Raw genomic sequence first — 24907 nt, 5'->3', positions numbered from 1 at the left:
TTGGAAAATTAGAATTTGCTCGCCTGTAGCTAAAACCTTAAGACCAACTACAAAGACTGCAGCGTGCGAGATTGAAGCAGAATGCATTTCATAGTCCAAGTCCTACAAGAAGATTGTCATGATGTAAGAGGCATATTTTAACTTGTTATGTATGTTACTGGAGTTTATAACGCGCACAGATACTCCAGGGAGTGTCCCGGCGCGAACCTTGAGGTGCTAAGAAGAATAAAAAGATTAAAACAAGAATGTTTTGAGCAGTTTTTTAAATTGACCCAGATATTGAATGCTACGCAAAGAATAAAGAAGGAAGTTCCAGGCTTTGGCAGCCCTAAAGGCAAGAGACCTACTCCCATTCTTTGGAGGCAAACACAAGGTATCCAAGCGAGTAGCTGGGATGCTGACCTCAAAGTACTTCCTGGAGTGTAAAACATGATGTGCTTCCTTAAATAGGCAGGCCCAGATGCATACAAGGCACGGTGTGCAACCACCAGGGCTTTGAACTTTACACGAATAATGACAGGCAATCAATGCAGTATCCGCAGGTGTTGTCTAATGCGGCTTCTAATTGCAATATTAAACAGAAGCCTAGCTGCCGCGTTCTGGACCACCTGCAGTTTGTTGAGAGTATAGTCCGGTAGGCCAATGTACAAAGCATTGACATGGTCAATATGTGACAGTATCAATGCCTGGGTCACCGTTTCCTGTGCTGCCCTAGCAATTTCTTAAGGGACTTTAGTATCCCAAAAAGGCCCCCAGCCAGCTTCTTCATTTGGGTCAAAAAGGATAAATTCTCATCAAACCAAAGACCAAAGTTCTTAACTGGTTGACCAGACGAAGATGGCAATGGATAGTCGGATGGCCAAAGTGACTCTCTGAACTGCGGAGGAAAATTCCCTTAAAGGAGAATTTCTGACTTATCTTCATTGCATTTAAGCTGAGCCGCTGAGCACCACTGAAAAACAGTTGTCAGGCAATTTTTTTACCTCCAGAGTAGAAAACTCTGATTCACCCCACGTAAATAGGAGTTGGCTGTCATCGGTGTACGCCACAATCTTGGCTCCCAACTCCTCCGCCAACTGCACCAGAGGAGCGACATAGATGTTAAAAAGAAGGGGACTCAAAGAGGACCCTTGCGGCACTCCCGTGGTCACCCATTGAGGCGGGGATGAAAATGGCGGGAGCCAGATTTGTTGTGTGTGCCCCTCTAAGCAGGATTTCAGCCAGCTCCAGGCCAAGACCGCGATACCTATACCCGCCAGAGGAGCCAGGAGCAGTGAAATGGGAACAGTACCATATGCTGATGAGAGGTCCAGCAGTATAAGGGCAGCACTTCCACCAGCATCCAGGCAGTCCCGAATAGCTTCGGAGACTTCAATTAGACCAGACTCAGTGCTGTAAGTGGCTCTAAACCCCGATTGAGCTGGATGGAGTAAGCCTGAGCTTAAATCCATCAGCTGTTTATTAACAGCCTTCTCACAGATTTTAGCCACGCTGGAGAGAAGGTCAAATGGGGCGATAGCTCCCCAGATCCCGAGGGTCCAATGAAGGTTCTTTGTTAGAAGCGGCAAGATCTTTGCCTGTTTCCACTCTGCTGGGACAAGGGCCTTCTACAAGGAGAGAATAATAAGCTTGTTGAATTCCGGATTGACTCTCTGCTACAGAGGCCAAGAGCCTAGTCACGCTGGGATCAGCTGGTGAGCCTGATTTCATGTCCATGAGAATTTTAAGTGAGTCCGGTAAGTCAATAGATGTAAAAACTGTCAGCAAAGAAGGGCGAGCTGGTGAGGCATCAGGGGGCATAACTCCCACCATAGGCTGACTCTGACCTGTAAACGTTGCCTGTATAGAGCAAATCTTGTTATTAAAGAAGTTGGAGAGTTTCTCGCACCGGGTACCGGAGGCAGGGAGCTTGATAGCCTCTGCCCTGGGAGCCAGAAAGCTCTGAACAATAAAGAAAATGTCCCTAAAGTTATTACTAGCTGACTCTATACAGTCTGCATAATAAAGACCTTTGGCTTGACCTATGGCAGTGTAGTACATTTTCTGGGCCTCCCAGTGCTTTGTCTTTGCTAATGGGCAATAATTCTTCCGCAAACAGCGTTCCAGTTTTTCACACTTCTGCCTGAGCACCTTTATATATATTAGAGGGCGACTCCCTGGCCCGCCTGTGAAGCGAAGGTGAAGAAAGACTATCCACCACCTACACCAGTAAAGCTAGCCATAGCGCCTTCCAGATCGGAGAGAAAAACTGGTCTTGATTCCGCCAAAGCCAGGCTAAAAACGAGAGGATCAATTTTGGCAGCGGCAGGTCTAATTCTGACCTGTAAGTCCGAGTAAATGCCTTCTGAAGTGCAGGAAAAATAAGATAAAAAGTGATCCGACCAAGACACCGGGAGCTGGTCCTCAATAATAATGGGAAAATTGGAGTAGATGGGATCGAGGATGTGGCCGCCGCAGTGGGTTGGTGAGCTAACGCATTGGGTAAGCTGAGCAAGGCTCAAGGAATCCAAGAAATCCCGAGTTGCCCCTAAATTAGTCTGATCCAGATGAATGTTAAGGTCCCCTAGAAAGACATACTGGGAAAACCGCAGGGCCCGGGGGACGATGACATCTTCCAGTGTTTTCAGGCAGGACCCCGCAGGCCCAGAGGGCCTATGGACAAGAGTCCCCCCAGCGCAGATTGAGGAGAAAAGCCAATACTGAAGTCTAGAAATTCCCCATCACCCAACAATACAGTCTAACCACGATTAAAAACCCACTTATCCCTGTAAACAACAGCTACACCGCCCCTCTACCATTTTGGCGGTCAGTGTGAGATATCCTATAGCCCTCTGGGATAGACATCAACACTATCGGGTTGGAGGAGTCATTCCACAAGGTCTCTGAAATAACGAAAAGATCAATTGGATTATCCGAGAGGAGGTGGAAAATGCCCTGGTGATGGTTCGCCAAAGAGCTGGTGTTTATCAAAGCTGCCAGAATAAAGGGCCTCCTCTTGCCAGCAGGTTGTGATACTAGACCGTGCCCGACCAGTGGGACCTGATCCCAGCTGGTAGTTACTTCCCTGTCCTCTCCTATTTTTTTTTCTACAGACAGGGCCGGCCCTAGGCATGTGCAAAGTGTGCACCTGCACAGGGCCGCCAAACCCCAGGGTTTGCCACGACGACGAGGATCGGATCCATCGGATACCAATCACACAATATTCGTGGCACTGGCGGCCCCTGGCAGGATTTGGCGGCCTCCGACCACCCGCGTAGCTAGGGGTGGTGAGGGGGGCAGTCTGCCCCAGGCGGCACCATTTTTGAGGCGGCCGCTGCGACGTTTATAATTGGTCCGATGCCCCGTTTCAAGTGTAGGCCGCAGTTTTTTGCCAGTAACAAATTGGAAGGTAGATTAGTTACTAGGCGCGGAAGACCCCGGAAGTCTTACCCGTACACAGCCCTACGGGGGTGTGGGGTTTAGGCACCAATCATGCGAAGGCTAGAGCGCTCTCGGCTCAATCCAGGGAGAGTTTCCTCCACAGGGCTGCGAGGCTCTGGATCTGCCCACACAGCTTAGCCCCCGGCGGCGGCAAATGTCTTCAGAGGGGCCCTTGTTCCCAGAGCCAGCCCTCAAGGGCACAGGCCACAGGGCACAGGAGTCAGGAGCCACCGGCTACCAGCACTGCACCAGCCACAGCAGCCTCCTCTCACCGTACAGCGCAGTCCTGACGGAGCACCCAGGTCTCCACTTGCCATTGTCTAATGCTGTGCTAAACTTCTGGGCACTTCTGGGCACGGAGTCTAGGGGATCCGGACGCACTGCAACAAGGGGCCCAGGCAGCCCGCGCCAGCGCAAGGAAGTCCTCAGCATGAGGCCAATCTGTGAAGTGGGGCCTGATGACCAGATGAAAGTAGGAACAAGCATTTACAATGCAATGGTTTTGCCTTTGTTAAAGTTAGAGCTATTGGCATTGCTCTTGACATTATTTTTATTTATGTTTTTTTAACATAAATAAATGGCATTGCCACTAGCTTTATCTCTCGCAAATGACACACACACACACCCACACAGCCCCCCACACACACAGCCACACAAAGCTTCCAACACACACAGCCACACAAAGCTTCCCACACACACAGCTACACAGAGCCCTCCACACACACCCACACAGCACAAGCAGGCAACAGGGGCACACGGAGGCACAAGCAGGCAACAGGGGCACACAGAGGCACAAGTAGGCAACAGGGGCACAGGGAGGCACAAGCAGGCAACAGGGGCACGAAAACGGAGGCACAAGCAGGCAACAGGGGCACGAAAACGGAGGCACAAGCAGGCAACAGGGGCACACGGAGGCACAAGCAGGCAACAGGGGCACGGAGGCACAAGCAGGCAACAGGGGCACACGAAGGCACAAGCAGGCAACAGGGGCACACGGAGGCACAAGCAGGCAACAGGGGCACGAAAACGGAGGCACAAGCAGGCAACAGGGGCACGAAAACAGAGGCACAAGCAGGCAACAGGGGCACACGGAGGCACAAGCAGGCAACAGGGGCACATGGAGGCACAAGCAGGCAACAGGGGCACGAAAACGGAGGCACAAGCAGGTAGTGCTTGGAAGCGACCAAACTGTAACCTTAAGCTCTATCTCCAATGCAAGCCATATTATTGCATGTTGGCATTTAAATTGATTATTGGTTATTAAGATTATCATTTTTTGCTGCATCCTAATACATACGATGTGCTTTTCTGCGCGTCATCCTTCACATTGACGCCTTCCATGGAGGGACTGCACCTAGCCTGTCACATTGCATTCGTTGTTTCACTTCCCTGACCTGCCTACCTACTGGGAAAGTTTGCTACATATTTGACCTTTCATATCCTACTTGTGATGTGACGCGAGTTGGAGAGCAGACTGGGCTTTTTTTTTTTTTTTTTTTATAGCAGAGGCCCCGGACAACAAAGAGGATTGTTGAGGAGATGGCAAGAGAAGATACAAAACCTGCTGGCAACGGGATGGTACAAAAGGTTTTCTGTGCCCCGTACATCGCAGTACTTGTGCAAGTACAGTTAATCACTTTAAAAAGATGGCCTCTGTGTTATAGTAGAGTTCCCCGAATCCGAGAGGGAGCTGCCACAGACCATGAAAATATTTGCACCTTTTTTGAGAGCATCTCGCAGTTCTAGCGCAGCTTAAGTGATTTGGCCTAAACACCAGAGGTTTTCTGGCGTCGTTACCTAGACTCGAACCCAGATTCCCAAGTCCGGGGTCGAGCGCCCCAGCCTTCAGCCCACGGCAGCGATGAGAAATAAGTGCCACCTTGAAAAGATACTTCAACACTCCCTAGATGTATTTCAAAAGTGATCTCATCAAGAAGCCATATGAGATTGAATTAATTTTTCATCAGTGTGTAGGAACAGTTGCAAAAACAATCTGTGACAATATTGTACACAAATGCGGCAGCTATCATAAACAGCTGTATTGCTTAGGAAACCTTAGACAGACACTGCGATGCAAGCTTCAGAATACATTCCTCCAGAATAACTTTGTTCATGATAAGAGGTGGCATTCCCTTTCCGTTACAACCCGGCGTTCCCCGCAAATAGAGGCTGCAAAGCGAACCACTGCGTCACCAAGAAGGCCCTTCTCAATTCTGACTAGGGTTGAGATAATACGTGGATGCAGCAGTCAGGGACGGACAAAATTCCCTCGGGCATATGGCTTGCTTCTACCTTTCAGATAAACATTGCGGCTAATGGCGTAAGGGCCTTGTAAATAAGCCCCTAAAAGTGCAAGTTACTCTTTAAGTGGAAGCACCCGATTACTGCCTCATTTAAATTCTATACTCACCAGAGTGACCAACACGTGGAGCAGATACTTAAATAGACACTTTACAATTTGAAGGCTGTACTTGCATAGGGTCTCACATTCTTTTAAATAAATGGGGATACACGATAAATGCACAGGTTGTCCTGTGCGGCCATAGTTAAAGTATGCTTCGTTCCTTGTTTGAATTGTTCTTCTGTATTTTCCCATGATGCAGTGCACTCAGACAATGCGAATGTTTGCTTCAATGGGAAAGTAATGTTGCTAAAAAGGGGCGATTTCTATGACTCTGTGAAAGGGATACGGCGAAGTGTGGGCCCTGCAAGTGTGAAGCGCCCATGAGGAGGGGCGGGGGGGGGGGGGGGCCGCCGGACAACTCGGGAATCGGAACTAGGACCCGCCGCCACTTGCCACAGTCGGCCTGAGACCCCCACCTCTCTCCAAGGTGGGGGGGGAGGGGGAGTGGGAGGGCAGCGAAGCTCGCACGGACCAACACAATAGGTCGGCCAGGCCCCGCTCGGCGCCGCATGTGCCCACACATAAGTAGAGTGCTCTGGGAGCAAACAGAAGCGTGCTCGGAGCCCCTGGACGCCATGCAGCCGCGCCACCAAGCGCACCTCTCCATTTATACCCCATCTATAAAATTGTCAGGAAACGATAGATCCCCAGGTGCCCCCATGCCACGCCGCCGGACGCGCATGCCAACACTAGCATGCGGGGAGGGGGGACGCCTCACACTGTAGGCGGCGCGGGCAGGGGACCGGCTAAGTACAGGAACACCAAATGGATCTGGCACACATGGGAGGAGGGGTGAGGGGGGACTAACCTCGTCGCAACCCCCGACCACGGCAACGGCGTCGAGCCCCCTTATTATTATTGTTACAGCTGCCGACCCCTGACAATTGCTACGGAGTCCTTAGTGTGCTTTCATTATACCGCGTGTCTCAGTGCGCGTGTCCGAGACCCTCCGGGGGTATGTAGCGCGTGGGGGCCCGTGCTCCTCGTGGCTGAAGCCCCTGGTTTAGCCCCTGTTTCTTCCGAAGATCCTTACCCGCACCCGGTTGCACATGACCGGTCAACCGGAGCTAAGCCAGAAGGCATGGCGTGATCAACCCCTCGAAGTGCCGAGGAAGATTCCGTGGGACGCGGGCAGCGGCAAAAGCCGAGGAGCTCCTTACTCGATGTCCCAGAAAGCGCTTTTAGCCGTTTTAGAGGAATGGCAGCACCTACAACTCGCTTCAGTACACGGCAGGGGCCGAGTCAGTGACAGGGGAGAGATAATCACGCCATGGAAGGCTGGAGAAGTACTGAACAAGCTAGTGCTTGATGCACAACAAGCAGGAAGGCGGGTGCCGGCTCAATGCCGGGACAGATTCGGGGGCGTTCCCGGCTTTTGGCTGACGTCGCGTGACGTAGCCAAAAGCCAAAAATTCTCAGGAACGCCCCCGAATCTGGTCCGAGATTGACGGACGGAGCCCTCTCCCAATGGCTAGCCTCCATTTATGGAGCTAGCCAATTGGAGGAGGGGGCGTTTACCCGACCCACACACACAACTCAAGAGGTTTTTTGGCGCATGCGTACTGAAGTACGCATCGCCAGTCAAAACCTAAAAACACAGCAATCACCTGCAATGTCGGGCGGGTAAGTGCGTGCATCTGTTTTATTTAATTAAACTTCAGAGGCTCTCTTCACCAGATATAATGCACCGGATTGCCAGGCTCTCCTCGTCATTTCATTCGGCTCTTTCACCAGGCGCTTCTGTTTTTTCCCACGGCACTGTTAAAACGTAATTCACTGAAATATCTAAATCCTAATCATGCCACCAATGATCAAATGAAGTTTCCTATTTTTATGTAAGGCAGCTAACATGTGTATTTATATGAGGATGGAAATACATTTTAGAACGTTATCCTTTCTATGGAAACCGCAAATGTGCATTTCTCTGTAACACACTGTTTGCTACCTCTCACATTTTGTTTGCTTTTGATACTTGCACTAGTGCCACCATTGGCTACGTTACGTTTGTTCTTGTGCCTCTGTGTCTAGCATATATTGCAGTATATTACCTCTAAATGTACTTTGTTTTCTCTTGTAACCTGCACACTTGTCACTCTTTCCTCCTGTAATGAACTGTTTGCTACCTCATATATTTTGTTTGCTCACAATTGTCACTTTTACCTCATGTAACTTACCTACTGCTTTTGTAATTCTGCTTTTGTAATTTGTTCACTTTTAATTTTCTGTTCCTATTGTGAAGCTCTCTGACGCCTTCGGGTAAAGCTCGCACTATATAAAAACGCATAAATAAATAAATAAAAAAAACACTGTATGCGTATTATGGCGCACCTTACAGTTTAACTTGGGCCTTTAGGTGGGACGAATGTGGCGGTGCCCCTATGGCTGTTATCGATTATATAGCCTGCAAAACATGTAAAGGAAAGAGGATAGACGACGTACTGCAGGAAAGTGGGTTGTGTGAATGAAGTTTAAAACACTATTACTGACATTTTAAATATGTTTACTTTAAACTTATAAGGTTTCTTTAAGTCAGGGTATAAGTTACAGTAAAAAAGTTGCTGCTTAAGTACTACAGGAACATTTAACACAATCGGCCACATGCATCATCCCGGCCTTTTGCGAATTCCAAATTGCGAAAAATAGGAAATCGCAATTTGGAATTCGCAAAATGGGATGCATGTATATTTCCGCAAAATATTTGCGATTCGGTAAAAATCGCAATTTTTACCGAATCGCAAATATTATGCGAATTCCAAAGTGCGAATTCGCAATTCCCATTGATTCCTATAGGCCAAAAGGCCCATAGGGATCAATGGGAAGGCTTTAACAAATTGCGATTTTCTTTTTGAAAATCGCAATTTGTTAATGTATTCCAATGGTGCAGAGGGGGGTTCAAAGGACCCCCCCCCTGCACCCCAGAAATGTAATTTGAAGTGCATGTTTCACACACACATGTCCTAAGGACATGTGTGTCTGAAACATGAAAGTTTAAAAAATGCATTTTTGAGCATTTTCAAAACTTTTCGTAAATTACCACGAGGTTCAACCTCGTGGTAATTTGCACCTCCTAATTGCTAATTCGCAATTAGAAAAACAATCATGCATTGCTTTTAAGCAATCGCAAATTTGCGATTCCTTGAAAGCAATCGCATTTTTGGAAATCGCAAAAAATAGCGAATTTCACAAAAATGCATGATGCATCCCAAAAACTTATTTAGGAAGTGCAAACGGCCGAATTTACCGATTCGCACCGTTTGCACTTCCTAAATAGGTTGATGCATGTGGGGGTATGTGACCAAATAGCCCGAAATACTAAAAAGGGCCTTTCACTTGCATGTGATGAGAATAGGAGTACCCATCATTGTACAATTCACAAGGCAGGCCAATCTTTGTTCCCCATTGCTTGTTGAGTCCTAGGCATCTTCAGGCAGGACAGCTAGGAGGGCGTGGTATCCAGTGTGCTCACCGTCCTTTTCCCCAGCACCTCCCCCTCCCCCCAAGGGGCGGCAATCTGAGGGATAGCCCCGGGCGCCACAAGCTCTAGCTACGCCCCTGCCTCCGACCCCGGATTTTTACTAACTTCTAGTAACTTCCAACCAAAGCCTGAGTCCCCCCCCCCCCCCCTCCACCCTTTCACTTCCCTGCTGGCCTCTGGCAGTGGCCCCGCACCAACCTCTGTTCCCCGTTCCTGATTGGGCAGCAGGGGCGCTGGGGTGTTTCAATCATGCACAGACGCGCCGGAAGCCAAGGATAGAGTGATCTGCGCGGCAGCGCGCAGAGTACACAGACTCAACCTAACCTAGCGCTTCCCGTGCGTTGTGGTGCCTTGGCGTATGTGAGTCTCTCTCTCTATTCTCTGCAGTGCAGCCATTTCTGTGGTGTGTTGGTGCCACTGGTGGTGGTCCTAAAGCTGAGCTCAGAATAAGGTAAACTAAGTGAAGTAATAGTATAACGCACCTGGCGAGTGGGGGGCAGATCTGAATGTAGTCGATTCTGATTCTGCAGCAGTGTCACTGACTCTGACTGACTGCTGCGTCAGTTAATGGCGTTTGTTGAAGCAGGTTAATGCCTTGCCTTTATTGTCCTTTTGTGCAGTAATGCAGGGTAGTATAGGGGGCTGCAAGAGACCCTTCAGGTTCAGAATCTCTGTTCACAATCACCCGTCCAGCCAGGGGTTATTTCTGCTGCCCCGACACTATTACCACAAGGACGCCACCATGCGTAGCTACCGCGGAGCCAGGCTACCCTGATGACCGTGATAACATTTTATGTTAAAACTAAGTAAGATTGAAAATATGAACACATCCAAAATAAAGGAAAAAATCCAATGTAAAAATACCGTTTTTTCCGACTTTTTGAGAGTTGGATGAGGCGTCTCTCTCTCTTATTTTGAAGGGGTTCTGTCCACCTTGTAGAAAGCCTTAAGCATAATTAGTTTTCCTCTCACCTCTGAGGCCTGCCCTTTTCCCTGCAGTGTTCTGTGCACTTTAGCATTCTCTAGATTCCAGGCCATAGAAATTGTATTCCACGAGCACCCATATACAATAATATTTTTTTCAAATCTTGTACAGTGATATGACCACAGAAGACCCGGATTTTATATTAAAAACAGAGATTGGGACTATACCATTTCCAAATGAAAGGCAATATTTCTCTCCATGTAATCCCATACCAGGCGTTTTTCACGTAGTTTGGTGCTTACTTTCCCTCCATGTTAAAGAGCAGTAGATATTTCAGCACCTAGTTCTACATAGGTAAATCGCATATAAGGTCCCAAAGGCGAGAATATTGCATTGCAAATGCTTGTTTAAATTGTTCTAACTGCAGCCACGGCGGGTTTTTGCTCAGATAGGGGCCCTGACAAAAGCACATTTTGAGCCTCTTCTGATGCCCTCCCGCTCTTGCCCCCTCCCCCTCCAAGGTTTACATTTCCGCCTGTTCTAAGCGCTGTATGTAGCAGGGGGTTGTATTCTGCATCACTGAGTGACCCGGTTCTGAGACGAATTCGGAAGGGTAGGAGCAGCCGCGGGTACTGGTCATCTAATGACTTTTCTGGACATATTATTAATACACCTTCCTGAGCTCCGCCCCGGCCGGACCCCCTCTTCCGGGGCCTCCACCTACGCTCCCTGCACAGGGCCACCATGACCCTAGAGCCGGCCCTGCTACAGAATAAATTAATACAGATGCAGGGTAATCAGAAAACATGTTACAGCCAGGATTATGTTCTACAGATCTAATTCATAATCATTCCATAAATAAATTCAGTCCTAACAATACCGTAAAACATCTACAGAACTCATTAATTTCCACTGAGTTGAGACTGAAAAAAGAGACTAGCCCTTTTTATTCTTTTGTAAATAAGACATGCAAACAAGAAAGGGGAAAGACCATCCATTAAAAACAACCATAGGCAACAGCCAATGTTGATATCCAGCTGAGAAGCATGGTAGAATAATTCCAAGTTTATTTCACAACAGAAATTATGTGCTTCAGTACATCTCAGGTGTGTAAATATACTAAGAGTAAAAATTAATTCTTCATTCATTTGAAGAGAAACAGTGAAATTTCCAGAAATAAGATTTGATCACACAGGAATTCTTTCAGAAAGTCTGGTGGAATGTTCAGAAATGGGAATTAGTCACACAGGAATTCTTTCAGAAAGTCGGATGGTTTGTACGCACAAATATGGCTGCATGAGGGTTTGAAGAAGAGAAAACAAGGGCCAGATGTAGGTGGCCGTTTGAGGCCATTTACCGAGCGGTAACGGCCGATTTTGGCCGTTACCGATCGGTAAATGGGTGACAGGTATGTAGGGGGCATTATTTTACCGAATCGGTAAAATTACCGATTCGGTAATTTTACCGATTCGGTAAAATAAAAATTCGGTAATTTTACCGATTCTGAGGCACCCAGATGTAGGTGGGACTCTTCAGAGTCCCAGAGGCCTTACCGAATTGGTATTTTACCATCAAATCCAATTTGATGGTAAAATACCGATTCCGGTGTGCATGCACATGTGTGCATGCACACCTATGCCATGTGACAGGCAGACCTGCCCTTAGGGCATGTATGCCTGCCACATGGCACCAGAGCCTGTTTTGGGGGTGCCAGAGGGTGTCAAAGTGACACCCCCTGCACCCTTGTGAAAATCGGTGTTTACCGATTCGGTAAATACCGAATCGGTAATGCCCATTCATTCCTATGGGCTTCAAAGCCCATAGGAATGAATGGGCATTACCGATTCGGTATTTACCGAATCGGTAAATACCGAATTCTTCCGAATCGGTATTCCAGCACATCTGGAATACCTACATATCCACCCCTTAGATTTACCGATTTTTAATTACCGAATCGGTAAAATTCGGTAATTAAAAATCGGTAAATCTATTTTACCTACATCTGGCCCCTAATCTTTAAGTTCTAGTAAACTTTTGTGTTGCATATCCGTATATAGAAATGCACTCTGAATATTGACAACTTGCATAAACGTCCTGGTGTACTCATGAAAATATTTCTGAATTCTATGAAAATCAGTAAGGTTTCAAAGCCTGGAAGTTACCATAAAAGATAATTTTTCATATTTTGTTGAGGTTGTGCGGGAATCGAGCCCATCCATCACTACACTTTATGACATTTCTGCCAATTTCTATAATTAGGTGCCGATTCCGATGTGGTTGGGCATGGTTCCGTCCCTCGGTCAGAGCCATCCTAACTGCATCGGAGCCACCGATTTGGTTTCCCTTCTGACCGACCCATTCCAATGGGGTCAGTTGGAAGGGAAACCAAATTGGTCTTCCGAATGGCTTCCGACGGGAGCCCGTCTGCCATTCGGAACGCCCTCAGTATTCCCCTGGCCGGCTTTTTCCGGCCGAGGGATTACAATGGCAGTATCCCACCACCTTCTTGTGCCGGCCTTTCCAGCACAGAAAGGCATTGGGAAACAGCTTATGGGGTCCCCAACAGAGCCCCCATGGGTGCAAGGCCACCGCCGAATGGCGGCCTAGGGGGAACCTATGGTGCTCCTTTGTTGATACCTGCACCCGGTGGCAGGCATGTTGAAGTGCCTGCCACAGGGTGCAGGGATGAACTGCACCTCTGCTCTTTATGAAAGCATGTATTCCGTGTGGAATGCATGATCCCATTGAAAGGTATAGGCATGGTCACTTACTACTTCCAGGGCTGTACCCAATGACAGGAGGTCGTTCGGTCACAGTGCCTGACCGATGTTGGACAGACTCTGGTCTGTCCGACATCGGACTCGGCCCCTGTTCCGGAAAGACCGGCACAAAAAATCAGCGGGAAACTGCCATTGTAATCCATCAGCTGGAAAGAGACGGCCGTGAAATTACTGGGGGCTTTCTGAATGGCGGACGGGCCAGTCGGAAGCAATTCGGAAAAGCGATTTGGTTTCCCTTTCAACCGACCCTATTGGAATGGGTCTGTCGCAAGGGAAACCGAATCGGTGACTCCGATGCGGTTAGGATGGCTCCAAACTAGGGTCGGAGCCATTCCTACCCACATTGGAATCGGCCCCTTAATGTATAGTCTTGCTGAAACTCTGGCATGAGTCTGGCACCTATGTTTAATATGAACACCCCTATTTGAGACACAATGATGTTCCCAATATTATCTTCTACATCACATATTTCTGTGATGACATCCATAATTCTAAAGTTGAATATTGCCTTTTTTTAAATATGAATTTAATTTCATGAGATGGAGTGGATCAAGGTTGGTGATGGGTAGGTGATGGCAAGAGAAAATCAGTAGGGGAAAACAAGACATAAGGTGGTGTTGGTTTAATTCACTACAAAATTCAGAATTAAGCTTGAAACGGCATAGTTGCCAGGCTTGGGGATTCCAAGGTCCTCCCCTGACTCATATAACAACATTTATTTAAGACCAGTAGCGGCTCCTACGCAGCTGGATTATACAGAGCAGGCACAGAATCACAGTCTGTCCTGGAGCGCAAATCTAGGGCTCATGGGGGAAAGTAGCTTTAGGATTGGCACCAGGGCATTCTGGGAGCCTGTGCCTTCCTGACGGGGTGAAGAGGAGTAGAATAGCATGACGGGGACGGCTGCAGAACAGTTTCTTTTTATTTTGTATTTTTTTAGCACCCCGCAAACCCTAGTGCACCTTCCACCCTATAACATTGTCATTCACCACACTGACGCTGGTATTGGGGTACGAATAATGCTTTATTGCCCGGAGCGCCGGGAACCACTTCTGCCTACTTTCGCGGTCGGTGCCAATGATCCAAGATGGCCGCCTTCCGCTTCCCGTCCCGGCACTTCCTGTTCCGGGGACGGAACACTAGACCGCCACCACATATCTCTCCCCTTTATGCAGTAACCAAAACATTAAGATTCTAGTCCTTACTTCCAGTTCATGTCAAAGTCCTTGAACTTCTCTGGTACCTTTACAGCTCTCCCAGCTCTAGTCTTCGTCACTCCAACTCCTCCATCACCTTCCTGTTCCATTCTGTCAATCCTCCTTCCTGCACCTTCCCTACCACTGTTCATCACGTCCTCACTCCGCTCTTCTTTGCACCAGCCCCTCGCTTCTACGTCCGCTCCTTCTTCTTCGTTCCTTTCTTCCACTTGCTGCTCGCCTTCTTCTACTTCCTCATTTCGCCTTCCACTACCTTCTTCTTCTCCTCCATCTTCTACATACTCTGCTCTTTCCTCTGTCTCTTCTCCCCACTTCAGGATCTTGCTGCATTTTGCCATTTTATCCTGCGACCACACTTTCCCATCGCTGAGTAGGGCCGACCTGGCGTACGGCTCCAGCACTTGTAGGGGTGGCGAGAATTTGCTTTCCCCCTTTCTTTTTAGGATGGCCAACTTCACTCTTACCCAGTCGCCCTTCTCCAGTTCCACTCCTTGAACGTTGTGTCTCTTGTTAAAGTGTTCGGTGTACACCTCCTGTGCTTTCTCCAGATTCCTTCTGACCACAGCTGGTGACCATTTACTCTGCACCACTCATTTTCTCCATGCTGTGTTGTCCTTAGTGAAAGCTTCTCTCCCTCTCAACACCTTAAATGGACTGTAACCCGTACTCCCCGGGGTAATCTGATAGGCCAGATCATCTTCACTAGTTCCTTCTCCCAGTCCAGTCCATCATTAATGGCCGCTTGGATGGTGCCCATAATCACTCGATTAAAGCGCTCCACCTGACCGTTTCCCGAGGGATGATAGATGGGCGTACGTTTAACTTCTATCCCATTCCTGGATGTAAAAGCCTCCCACTTCGCCGAAGTGAAATGCGGCCCATTGTCACACGTGATGATTTTTGGGATTCCTTCCCTGACAAAGATGGCACGCAAGAAATTCACCACTGCGTCCGTATCCACATTCTCCTTCACTTCCACCTCCGGCCATTTGGAATATTTGTCGATGAGGACAAGAGCATACTTCTGTATTCCTGCCTTGTTGAGGATGGGGCCCATAATGTCGACTGATACCATTTCCCATGGTCCATCGGGCACCGGGAATTTTCCCAAGGGTGGTCTTAACATGCTCTGGGACTTGTCTGCTTTGGTGCATGATTCACATTGTCGCACATGTCGTTCCACCTGAGCATCGATGGCTGGCCACCAGTACCCTTGCCTGGCGAGGGCCTTGGTCTTCGTGATGCCCTGATGTCCCTCGTGAAGTACGGTCATCAAGTGATCAATTATGCCCTGCGGTGGAATCACCTTATCACCTCTCAGGAGGAATGTCGGATTTTCTGCCAGTGACAGTTCATCTCTTACTTCCCAGTACCTCCTTAGCTCTTCCTTGAGGTGTCTCTTTTCAGGCCACCCATGGACCACGTACCCTTTGATGGCTTCTAAGTCGTCATCTGCTCTGTACGCTTCTTCCCATTCTTGAGCACTGATCACTTTCTCCATATCTTGGATGGTGGCCACCATGTATCCTTCCCATCTCTGGTTCTCTTGGTTGTCCGCCCTTTCCATGGCCGCTGCCCTGCTGAGAAAGTCAGCTACCTTATTTTGCGGCCCAGGAATGTGCTCCACTTCATACACAAAGTCCAACAGGTGCAGTGTCATTTTCGCGATTCTTGGTGTAGCGTGAGCATGGCCACTGGAAGTCAGCACTTTGACTAAAGGCTTGTGGTCCGTTCTCACAAGGAATTTTGCTCCCCACAAATACTGTCTAAATCTCTCCATCGCCCATACCACCACAAGCATCTCTTTTTCAATGACGCTAAATTTTTCTTCGTTGGGGGCAAGAGACCTCGAGGCGAAGCTGACCGTCGATGTTTCACCCTTCTCAGATCGCTGCATCAGCACAGCTCCCAGGCCACGGTCACTGGCATCCGTTGTAAGAATGGATTCCGCACTCAGGTCAAACCCTTTTAGAGGTATGGTCTCACTCATCTCCCATTTCAGGGCGTCAAATTCATCCTGTTCTTCCTGGTTCCACTGGAACCTGTTCTTTTCTTTTAGTAGTTGGCGTAAGAGATGCGTTTTGGTGGCAAAGTGGGGAATGAATTTGCTGTAGTACTCGGCCATTCCCAGGAATGACCAAACATCCTCTTTCTTGCCTGGAGTAGGAGCCTCCAGAATGGCTTTTATGTTGGCTTTTTTAGGCTCAATACCCTTCTCACTCACTTCGTGGCCCAGATACGTGACGGACTGCACTCCAAATTAGCATTTTGACCATTCAGCAGTTAGACCGTTTTCCTGCAACGTACGTAGTACTTTGTGTAGTTTCTCATTGTGGTCCTGTTTGGTCCTCCCCATGACCAGGATGTCGTCTTGGAAGAACTGTACATCCTCCACGTTCTTCAGTATTCTGTGCATCATCTTCTGAAAAACGTGGCCACTGAGGCTAGGCCAAACGGCATTCTCACGAATTCATAGCAGCCGAAGGGTGTGATGAACGAAGTGAGGTGGCTACAGGATGGATGTAGCTTCACTTGGTGGTAGGCTGACGACAAGTCCACCGTGGAGAACCACTTGATGCCTTTGGTTTTTGCCAGCATCTCATTTATGCGGGGCAGGGGATATTTGTCGAACATGATGTTTTTGTTCAGTTCCCTGAGATCGACACACAGTCGTACCTTTCCATTTGGCTTCTGAGCTACCACCAGAGGTGAAAGCTACTCCGCACTTTCGATGGCCCTAATCACACCTTCACTTTCTAATCTGTCAAGCTCCGTTTGCACCGCTTCTCTGCATCGGAACGGGATGTTCCTCACTTTGTGAACGACGGGTTTCGCTCCCTCCTTCAGTTTGATGAGGTGCTTGTACTTGGTTAGTTCTCCACTTTGTCCGCTGAATACTTTGGGGTATGCCCTATGCCACGCTTCCACATCGTCCTTCACTTCCATGTCCATCAGCAGGATTTTTTCTATGCCTCCTGGGTTGAGTTGTATCCCCAACGCCCCTTGGTCCTTCCAGCTGAGTACTGATGGGCCTTTTTCGGCGATGTACAACTTGCAACTTGCATGACGGCCTCTGAACTCGAACAGTAGGGGGCTGAATCCAAACATAGGAATCCTCTGTCCCGTGTATGTAACAGCTCTTAAGTCCATTGGATGTAACTTCTCCTCTATCTTGGATACAAATTTTTCCTCCCACACTTGTCTCTGTATCATGGAGATGGGTGCTCCGCTGTCCGCAATCATCTCAATGGGTATCCCTCCTATGTGCATGTTCAACTTGGGCTTGTCTGACTCCGACCCCTCCATTTCCAGTACCTGCACGTCAATGTAGAGGACCTCTTCTAGGTCTTCATCCTCTTCTTGGTCTTCTGCATTTTCTTGATGTTCTTGGTCCACATATCTGACCACCGCTCCTTTGGGCTTCCGGCGGCATACCTTCTCATAGTGCCCGAACACACTGCAATATGAGCATTTCGCCCTGAACGCCGGGCACACTTTGTGATTTCCAAGATGTGAAGTACTACCACACCTGTAACAGCTCGGCCGTCCACCCTTATTTGTCCTTTGGTCCATTTGGTTGGTCTGGGCGGTTCGTCTGCCGTCTTGGTTCCTTTGTTGGTCTCTCTGCTTCGGTCGTTCGCCTCTCACCAGTGGCATTATCTTGCATACTGTTTGTGTTCCTCCTGCTTCCTTTCTGGCGGCTTGCGCACATCGTTTGGACAATTCTGCTTTCTTCACTAACGCCCAGATTTCTTTTAGGGGGGCGTTCCCCGTTTACCCACAATTTCTCTTGGACGTGGGTGCTGGATGTATGCATGATGATCTGGTCTCTTATTAGGTCGTCGTGTAGCGTGCCGAATTTGCACGTTAGAGCTAACTTTTGTAATGCTACTACGTACTCGTCCACTGTCTCCCCGCTCTTCTGCTTTCTTTGGAAGAAGTTGTATCTGTCTATCGCTACGCATACAACTGGCCTGTAATGCACGTCGAGGTCCGCAATGGCGTGGCTGAATACGTCAGTGTCCGCTGCGTCCCTCACGCCTTTGACGATGGTGTCATATACTCTGATCCCCTCCGGGCCCAGGTTATGTAGCAATATCTTCTTCCTTCTCTTGCTTGAGAATGGAGCCTCACCTTCCTCTTCTAATGCTTCTAGGTAGTTGAGGAAGTACCGTTTCCAGTCTTCCCACTGCATCTCAGGTTCCCCGCTCTTTGCCAGGAATGGCACCAATTGGGTAAGGGAGGAGGACTGGGCCGCCATCTTGTTTGCACCTCCCGGGTTCACTGGAACAGGGACAGCCCGACTAGGTGGGCTTCCCGGCGTTGGTTGCTCAGCCGTGTCCCCTCCACCAGGATCACTGTCTCTTTCTCCCTCTGTATTTCCTACTGCGGGGCTAGGCAGAGCTTGCTGGCCGTCCCTTCTAGCTGGATTCGCCGAAACTGACACTCCCTTGCCTTTTTGCCGTGCCGCCAGCGTTCTGGGTGCTGCCCTAGCTCTGTGAGTGATAAGACACTCTGAGAGCTGCGCTGTACCTCTTGCCAATGTTCTCTTTTCAGCTCCGCTTCAGATCAGCAACCTCAGTGCCTCCTTCTCAATTTATTCGTCCTATAGGCTTACTTCCAGGCACTCCACCCTCTCCTGGTGTGCCTGTGTGTAGTTTCGCCCTTGCCCTGGAGCTCTTCGGGTCCGCTGCCGCGCTCCAGGTTGCCGGCGGGTCCATTGCTTTGCCGGTAGTACCCCTCCGTCTGGCCTCGTGGTGCGCTGGGTGGTGGGTGCTACTGCCCATGCCTCGTCGCCATTATAACATTGTTATTCACCACACTGACGCTGGTATTGGGGTACGAATAATGCTTTATTGCCCGGAGCGCCGGGAACCGCTTCTGCCTACTTTCGCGGTCGGAGCCAATGATCCAAGATGGCCGCCTTCCGCTTCCCGTCCCGGCACTTCCTGTTCCGGGGACGGAACACTAGACCGCCACCACACACCCCCTCTCCCTCTCGTCCGCCCCCCTTCTGCTCCAGCATACTGTCCGCTCCTGTTTGAGACTCGCTTGATCTGCGAACCTGAATTTTCATGTATGTATTCTCCACTAAAGCTAAGACTAGTGGGTCCTGATGTCCTCATCGACTCAAAAGCAATGCCAATATAGTCATTAAAAACACATACATAATCAATTGGGAAACCTAGAGTCTGCATTTTATTTGAAATCTCCGCTTCTATGTCGTACATGAAGGATACTCAAACATCATGTTATCCTGGGGGTTGTTTCATGTCAATCATACCTGGAACACAAACCAACTGCAGGCCACAGAACTGGGCCCACAACACAGTCCCCTTCCTCCATTACTAGTCTCTGTACCTATTTGGGGGTGGGGGGGTAGATGTGATCTAGTAACTAGCGTCAGGAGTGAAACTAGGGGACCTTTACTCTAATCCAGATGCCCCAAATGTGAAAATCCACATATTCTGTTAGTGCCTCAGTTCCCTCTGCCAAAATGGGGGGAACAGCGTTTACAACGCAACTTTTACCACGCACTACCTTTACCACGCAACTTTTACAACGCAAGTCATTACATCGACTTGCGATGGGGGGCGCTGTAGGATAGGGAATGGTTTAATTTACTATCCAAAACCTTCCCTACTATCCACGGGGACTGGAGTTGGAATAGTAAATTAAACTATTCACTATCCAGCGCCCCCCAACGCAAGTCGTTGTAACGACTTGCATTGTAAAAGTTGCGTGGTAAAGGCATGTGTTGTAAAAGCATGCGTAGTAACGACATACATCCCCAAAATGGGGCGAATCTACAGACAGGAGCACCCCAGTGCGAAAGTCTATATGATACACTGGACATTTACACCTGGTGTGAGAGGCAGGTAAACAAGAACCACATCAGGTACTGCAGTGTCAGGTCAGCAAAGGATGGAGTGGGATATCCAGTTCTTTTTCTAACATCCGAACAGTATATCCAGTTCTGGAGGGCACATTTCGAGTATGCTGGCTAAATATACAAAGGGATGTAGTCAGACTAGAAGCAGTCTGGGTATAATCAACTCATACTTTGAGTGGTTTGAGCCAAAGGTACTCCCTACCACCCATCCTGAAAGGATGGGTGGTAGGGAGTAGTGAAGTAGTGGAGTAGTGAAGAGCTGGTAGGATGACCGCCTCACTCTAAGTCCTTATGGACCGTGTCTCTAGTCTTGAACTTTTCACTGACAAATCACTGATTTTAGGTTTGTTATTCTCAATATTTCAATGGAACCAAAACAAGAATCGAATTGAAATTGCATTTATATACCACTTACTACCCTTGATGAGGCATTGAAGTGCTTTACATTGACTAGTACTCTACTAAGGCGCCCACAGTTAGTGGTTAGCATTGCATGCTAAAGGAAATCATTACATGCTTTTTACTCCTGTTTATTGAGGGCACATTAATGACTTAGGTGTCCCCTTTAGAGGGGGACATGTGAGAAGCAAATGGCACGCATAAGGTAGAAAGGAAGGGGTGTACATTCAAAATAAGGGAGGGGAAAAAGTAAAAGATTCATTTTAGGTACATTTTTCATGCAGGAGTTTAAGGAATCTAACAGGTGGGGTGGGGGGGGGGGGGGGGGTTGAAACAGCATTGAATCTGTGGCTGTAAACCTGTAGAAATAAACTGTTCTAAATTCTGCTCTAAAAAGGATTCTGCATTTTTACAGACTTTCTAGGTACATTTAACTTTTAAAGAGGTGGTAGTTTCTTGCCTCACTGCAAAACGCAAGCCTCGAATAACTTGTGATTACTATCTTGACAGTACCACCATCATCCTATTGTATGCAATGCAAGCAATACTTTCAAGCGCCATAGAGCCCTTTATCGTGTACCTACCGCAGTAGTATATTCAATGCTATAAGTTATTATTACAGTTTATGCAAATCATCTTACACTATACAAAGACTGCAAGTATAAACTTGTTATTTAAACAGCTGCCAACTAAAAAAATAACAAAGCAGTTGAAAAACATGTTGCAGCAATCATCATTAATACATTCAGAGCACGTTTATTTGACCCATACACTGCCTGGTTTGGATGGTGCTGTCCCCATGGGTTCATGTGAAGAGCACCAGACACAACAGAAGAGACACCATGTCCTGCAGAATGGATGTGTCTCAGGCACCTTGACCGTTCAGTATCCACTTTGCCTGGTAGTGGAATACAGCACCCAGAATGCGTTAGCTATCATACAAAAGTCCAGGACTGGAAAAGGTGTTTGTAACGACCCCCAGGGAAGTGGTCCCCCAAAGAGCTGAGCATAGCCAGTCATTCAGCAGAACGGCATTAGAGGACATAGTATGAAAGGAGGAAGATAAATTAGCAATATTAAAAAATATGTTGGTACCCAGTGATTGGGAAATGTATACAATTAGAGAAATAGTCATACTTTAGCTGAGACAAACACAGAGAGGTACACAGGAAGTTTGAAAGTCAATGCTAACCTCCAGGGTACTGTAAGGTCCGTCGTCTCAGAATGGGTAGAGAATGGACCAAACTATTTGGGTCTGTTCCATGGCATTTTCTTGAATGTTCTTCGCGTTGAATTCTTTTCTTCCTTTTGTTTAAGACATTTCTCTCTTCTAGACCAGAGGCCCATTTCCTGGAGGCGATCTGCTGGTTTCCATTGGTCTACTACATGGTGGGCTCCATTGACAAGTGAGTAACAAACAGTTAACTAACATCACCTCCGTCTGTGTCAGGGCTGCGCTGACAGAGGCACAATCCATAACACATGCGCTAATGTCTTCTCTGGTCAACACATTGTCAGCACCCAGCACCACCAGTATTCAGGTATTCAGTCACCTAAAATCACCTGTCAAGTGGTCAGCCTGCAACTGTTACAGGTCTATTCCCCATCATACGCCCTCTTGTCACCACTGATTAAGTATTGATCAACATAGTGTTGCTTCAATTGGCCAACATTGCCTGTATTTCTGCTAGACCTTCACTGCTACAAGTTCGTAGCACAACATGGTCCTTATGGTCGTCGCGGGTCAATCCCGGCATTGTCGATATAGTGAGTGTGTGATCATCCAACATGACTTGTATCGGAGACAGCCCTCATCTATTCAGGGTTCCTCGCCTATTAGGTGCGCTCCTTATGTCCCTGGTGAATATCAATATGGAGTATATTCAGTAGTACAATGTCAAAAGCATCCATGTTAGTCCTTTACTGTTATATGTTTCTTGTCAATCAAAGTAGCATGCATGTAGTGCACATTCAGTGCCTCAGCATTATTTGTGGGTCAGCCCTCAACTATTATAGGGTCTTTCCACGCCATGTGCCTTTCTGATCTCCCTCGTCAACAAGATATTATCAACAATATGTGGTAGACCAATATCCAATATCAAATGTATAAGTGTCTACCCATCAATATTACAAGTTATTTCCACAATCTGTGCCTTCTCGTCATCCCTGGTCAATCCAGAGATTGACTGTAGAGTACAGTCAGTCAACCAAAATCAACTATACTGAGGTGAAGCCGTAATTATTGCAGGTTCCTTCCTTGTCATGTGCACTTTGGTCTCCCCTGAGCAGTTAAGATATTATCTATGTGTATTCAGTCATCTGGTATCAATCTTTCAGTCTTAAGCTTTTACAGTTTCTTCCCAAAGTTCTACCCTCTTCTTGTCTATGATCAAATGAGATGTTGTAAATGCTGTGTAAAAAAAAAAGCCTCCTTCGTAATTAAATGCATGGAGCCAAGAGGGGGAAGATAAATAGCACTAAAAGAACAATAATGATAAACAAGAGAGGCGTAGAAAGGCCTTATGGCAAATACTATTGAGGAAAAGGGTGAGGGACAGTAAAGGTGATATGGTGGTGTAAAGGGGTTAAAGTTGCAATTATAAAGAACCCTCAAATAGAAGAGGATTACAGGAGACCATTTTAAACCACGTCTCCTGTACGCCACCCACTATGGAAGACATCCTTCAAGTTCTGGTGGGCATCCAGTGGTTACCAGGCAGTTAATTAGCCGTTAACAATTAATTTGCGATTCCTAGTGCGGTCGAAAACTGACTGCTCTTCACCCCTACTGTCCTGGGGCCACTGTACTCTGTTGGTCTCTCTGTATGCTCAATGCTCTAAGAGTAGTGAGTGCAAGCAGTCAACATCTACTCCTGGAGGCTGAGTAGCTGTGGATCTGAGGTAGATTATAACACATTAATAAAACTCCATAAACTCCCTGTCCAGTTAGAACCATATCATATATTTATTCACTGAAAAAAACAAAGTTTACTGGGATGTTATAGTTAGGCTAACATTTCACTCATACAAAACCATAGAAATTTGGCAGTTATAGTTACCTGAGCTAACTGTAATTTACGCCCCTGCAATGCACTGCTTATGACCCCACATATAGCATCACTCATGACATGGTCAATGACATCACTTGTGAGATCTGAAATTGCTGACTTTTATTTTTATCCAGTATTAGGGTATCTTTCATAGATCCACATGCCTGAATCATTTCCCGTCGTCGTGATAGGAGTCCCCGGTACATAAATAAAGTAATGTCTCATTAGACATATAGAGTAATAGGCCAAAGAGCCTCACCTTAGTAACATATCCATATCCTTTTGTAAAAAGGACCAAACTTTGGAGTAGAGCCAATCACCTATCACCACCCCCTGGAACCTTCCTGGAAGGAGCTCTAGTCCCTCAGATTTTCTACCGCACGTCGTGCTAAGGGAGTCTCCTCTGAGCTCTGCTCAGCTTTCCTCATTTCTGGATTTCCAGTGTTTCTTACTTCAAATTTCCATCTTCCGGGTGAAGTTCTCAAGTTTTTCATGGCAGATACTCCTAAGAAAGGCCTTTTAAGGCCCTGTGCTTCCTGTTGTAAAAAGAGACTTCATGTGAATGCCAGCACAAGGATTGTCTCTACTGCCTTTACCCAGATCATTCCTCAAAGGACTGTAAGGTGTGTCGTACCTTTTCTTCAAAGACCCTCAAAGATCGGGAGGGACGCCTCTTAATTTGGCTGCCTAGGCTTAAAGAAAAAAGACCAAACCGTGTCTTCTGAGGAGAGTGAGGGCTCTTCCATATCTTCACAGTCCTCTCAGAAAAGACCAAGAGTGGCTTCTCCAGGCCCTTCGTAGCAGCCACCTCAAAAGAAGACACACAAAAAGTCTTCAGAGGTACATCCCAAGGCTCTATCAACAAAGGATTCTCCTCAGGAGGTTATTCACACCTTTAAAAAGCCTTCTTCCACCCCGTAGACGACGGCCTCGTCGAGGGTGGCCTCGACGACGAGAAAATCTCCGTCTGCGGCCTTGTGTGTGACCTCGTCAACGACGACTGTTTCAACTTCTGTCGCGCCTTCTTCATTATCCACGACAACGACTCCATCGTCGATGGCTGGTAGGTCTGTCTCGTCGACGATAAAGATAAAGAAATCATCGTCTACGTCCAAACAACCGTAGATGCTACAATCGCCGACGACCGTGTCGACGACGACACCGTCGACGAAGACGGTCCCATCGACATCTACTCCTTCGTCGACGATGGCACCGTCGATGAAAACTCCATCGACGACACCGTCGGTGGGAACTCCGTCTACCACGGTGCGAATCGGCGGTTCGACGACTACACCGTCGACGGGCTTGTCAACGACAATGGATTCCAATCCAAAAAGTACGTAC

General features: G+C 47.7%; 1 protein-coding gene across 1 annotated transcript in view; it reads left to right on the top strand.

The window, feature by feature from the left end:
* The window catches only part of LOC147748440 (potassium channel subfamily T member 2-like), an 834500-nt gene that overhangs the window by 661092 nt on the left and 148501 nt on the right, over nucleotides 1–24907 (top strand). Inside the window, exon 22 of the mRNA XM_086928190.1 lies at nucleotides 21848–21919. Within this exon, the coding sequence (XP_086784316.1) occupies nucleotides 21848–21919 (72 nt within the window). The remainder of the gene's footprint in view (nucleotides 1–21847; nucleotides 21920–24907) is intronic.

This window comes from Lissotriton vulgaris, chromosome 1_1 (assembly GCF_964263255.1).
Source record: "Lissotriton vulgaris chromosome 1_1, aLisVul1.2, whole genome shotgun sequence".
In the NCBI taxonomy this organism is placed as follows: Eukaryota; Metazoa; Chordata; class Amphibia; order Caudata; family Salamandridae; genus Lissotriton; species Lissotriton vulgaris.
This window is presented reverse-complemented; position numbering and strand designations above follow the sequence as displayed.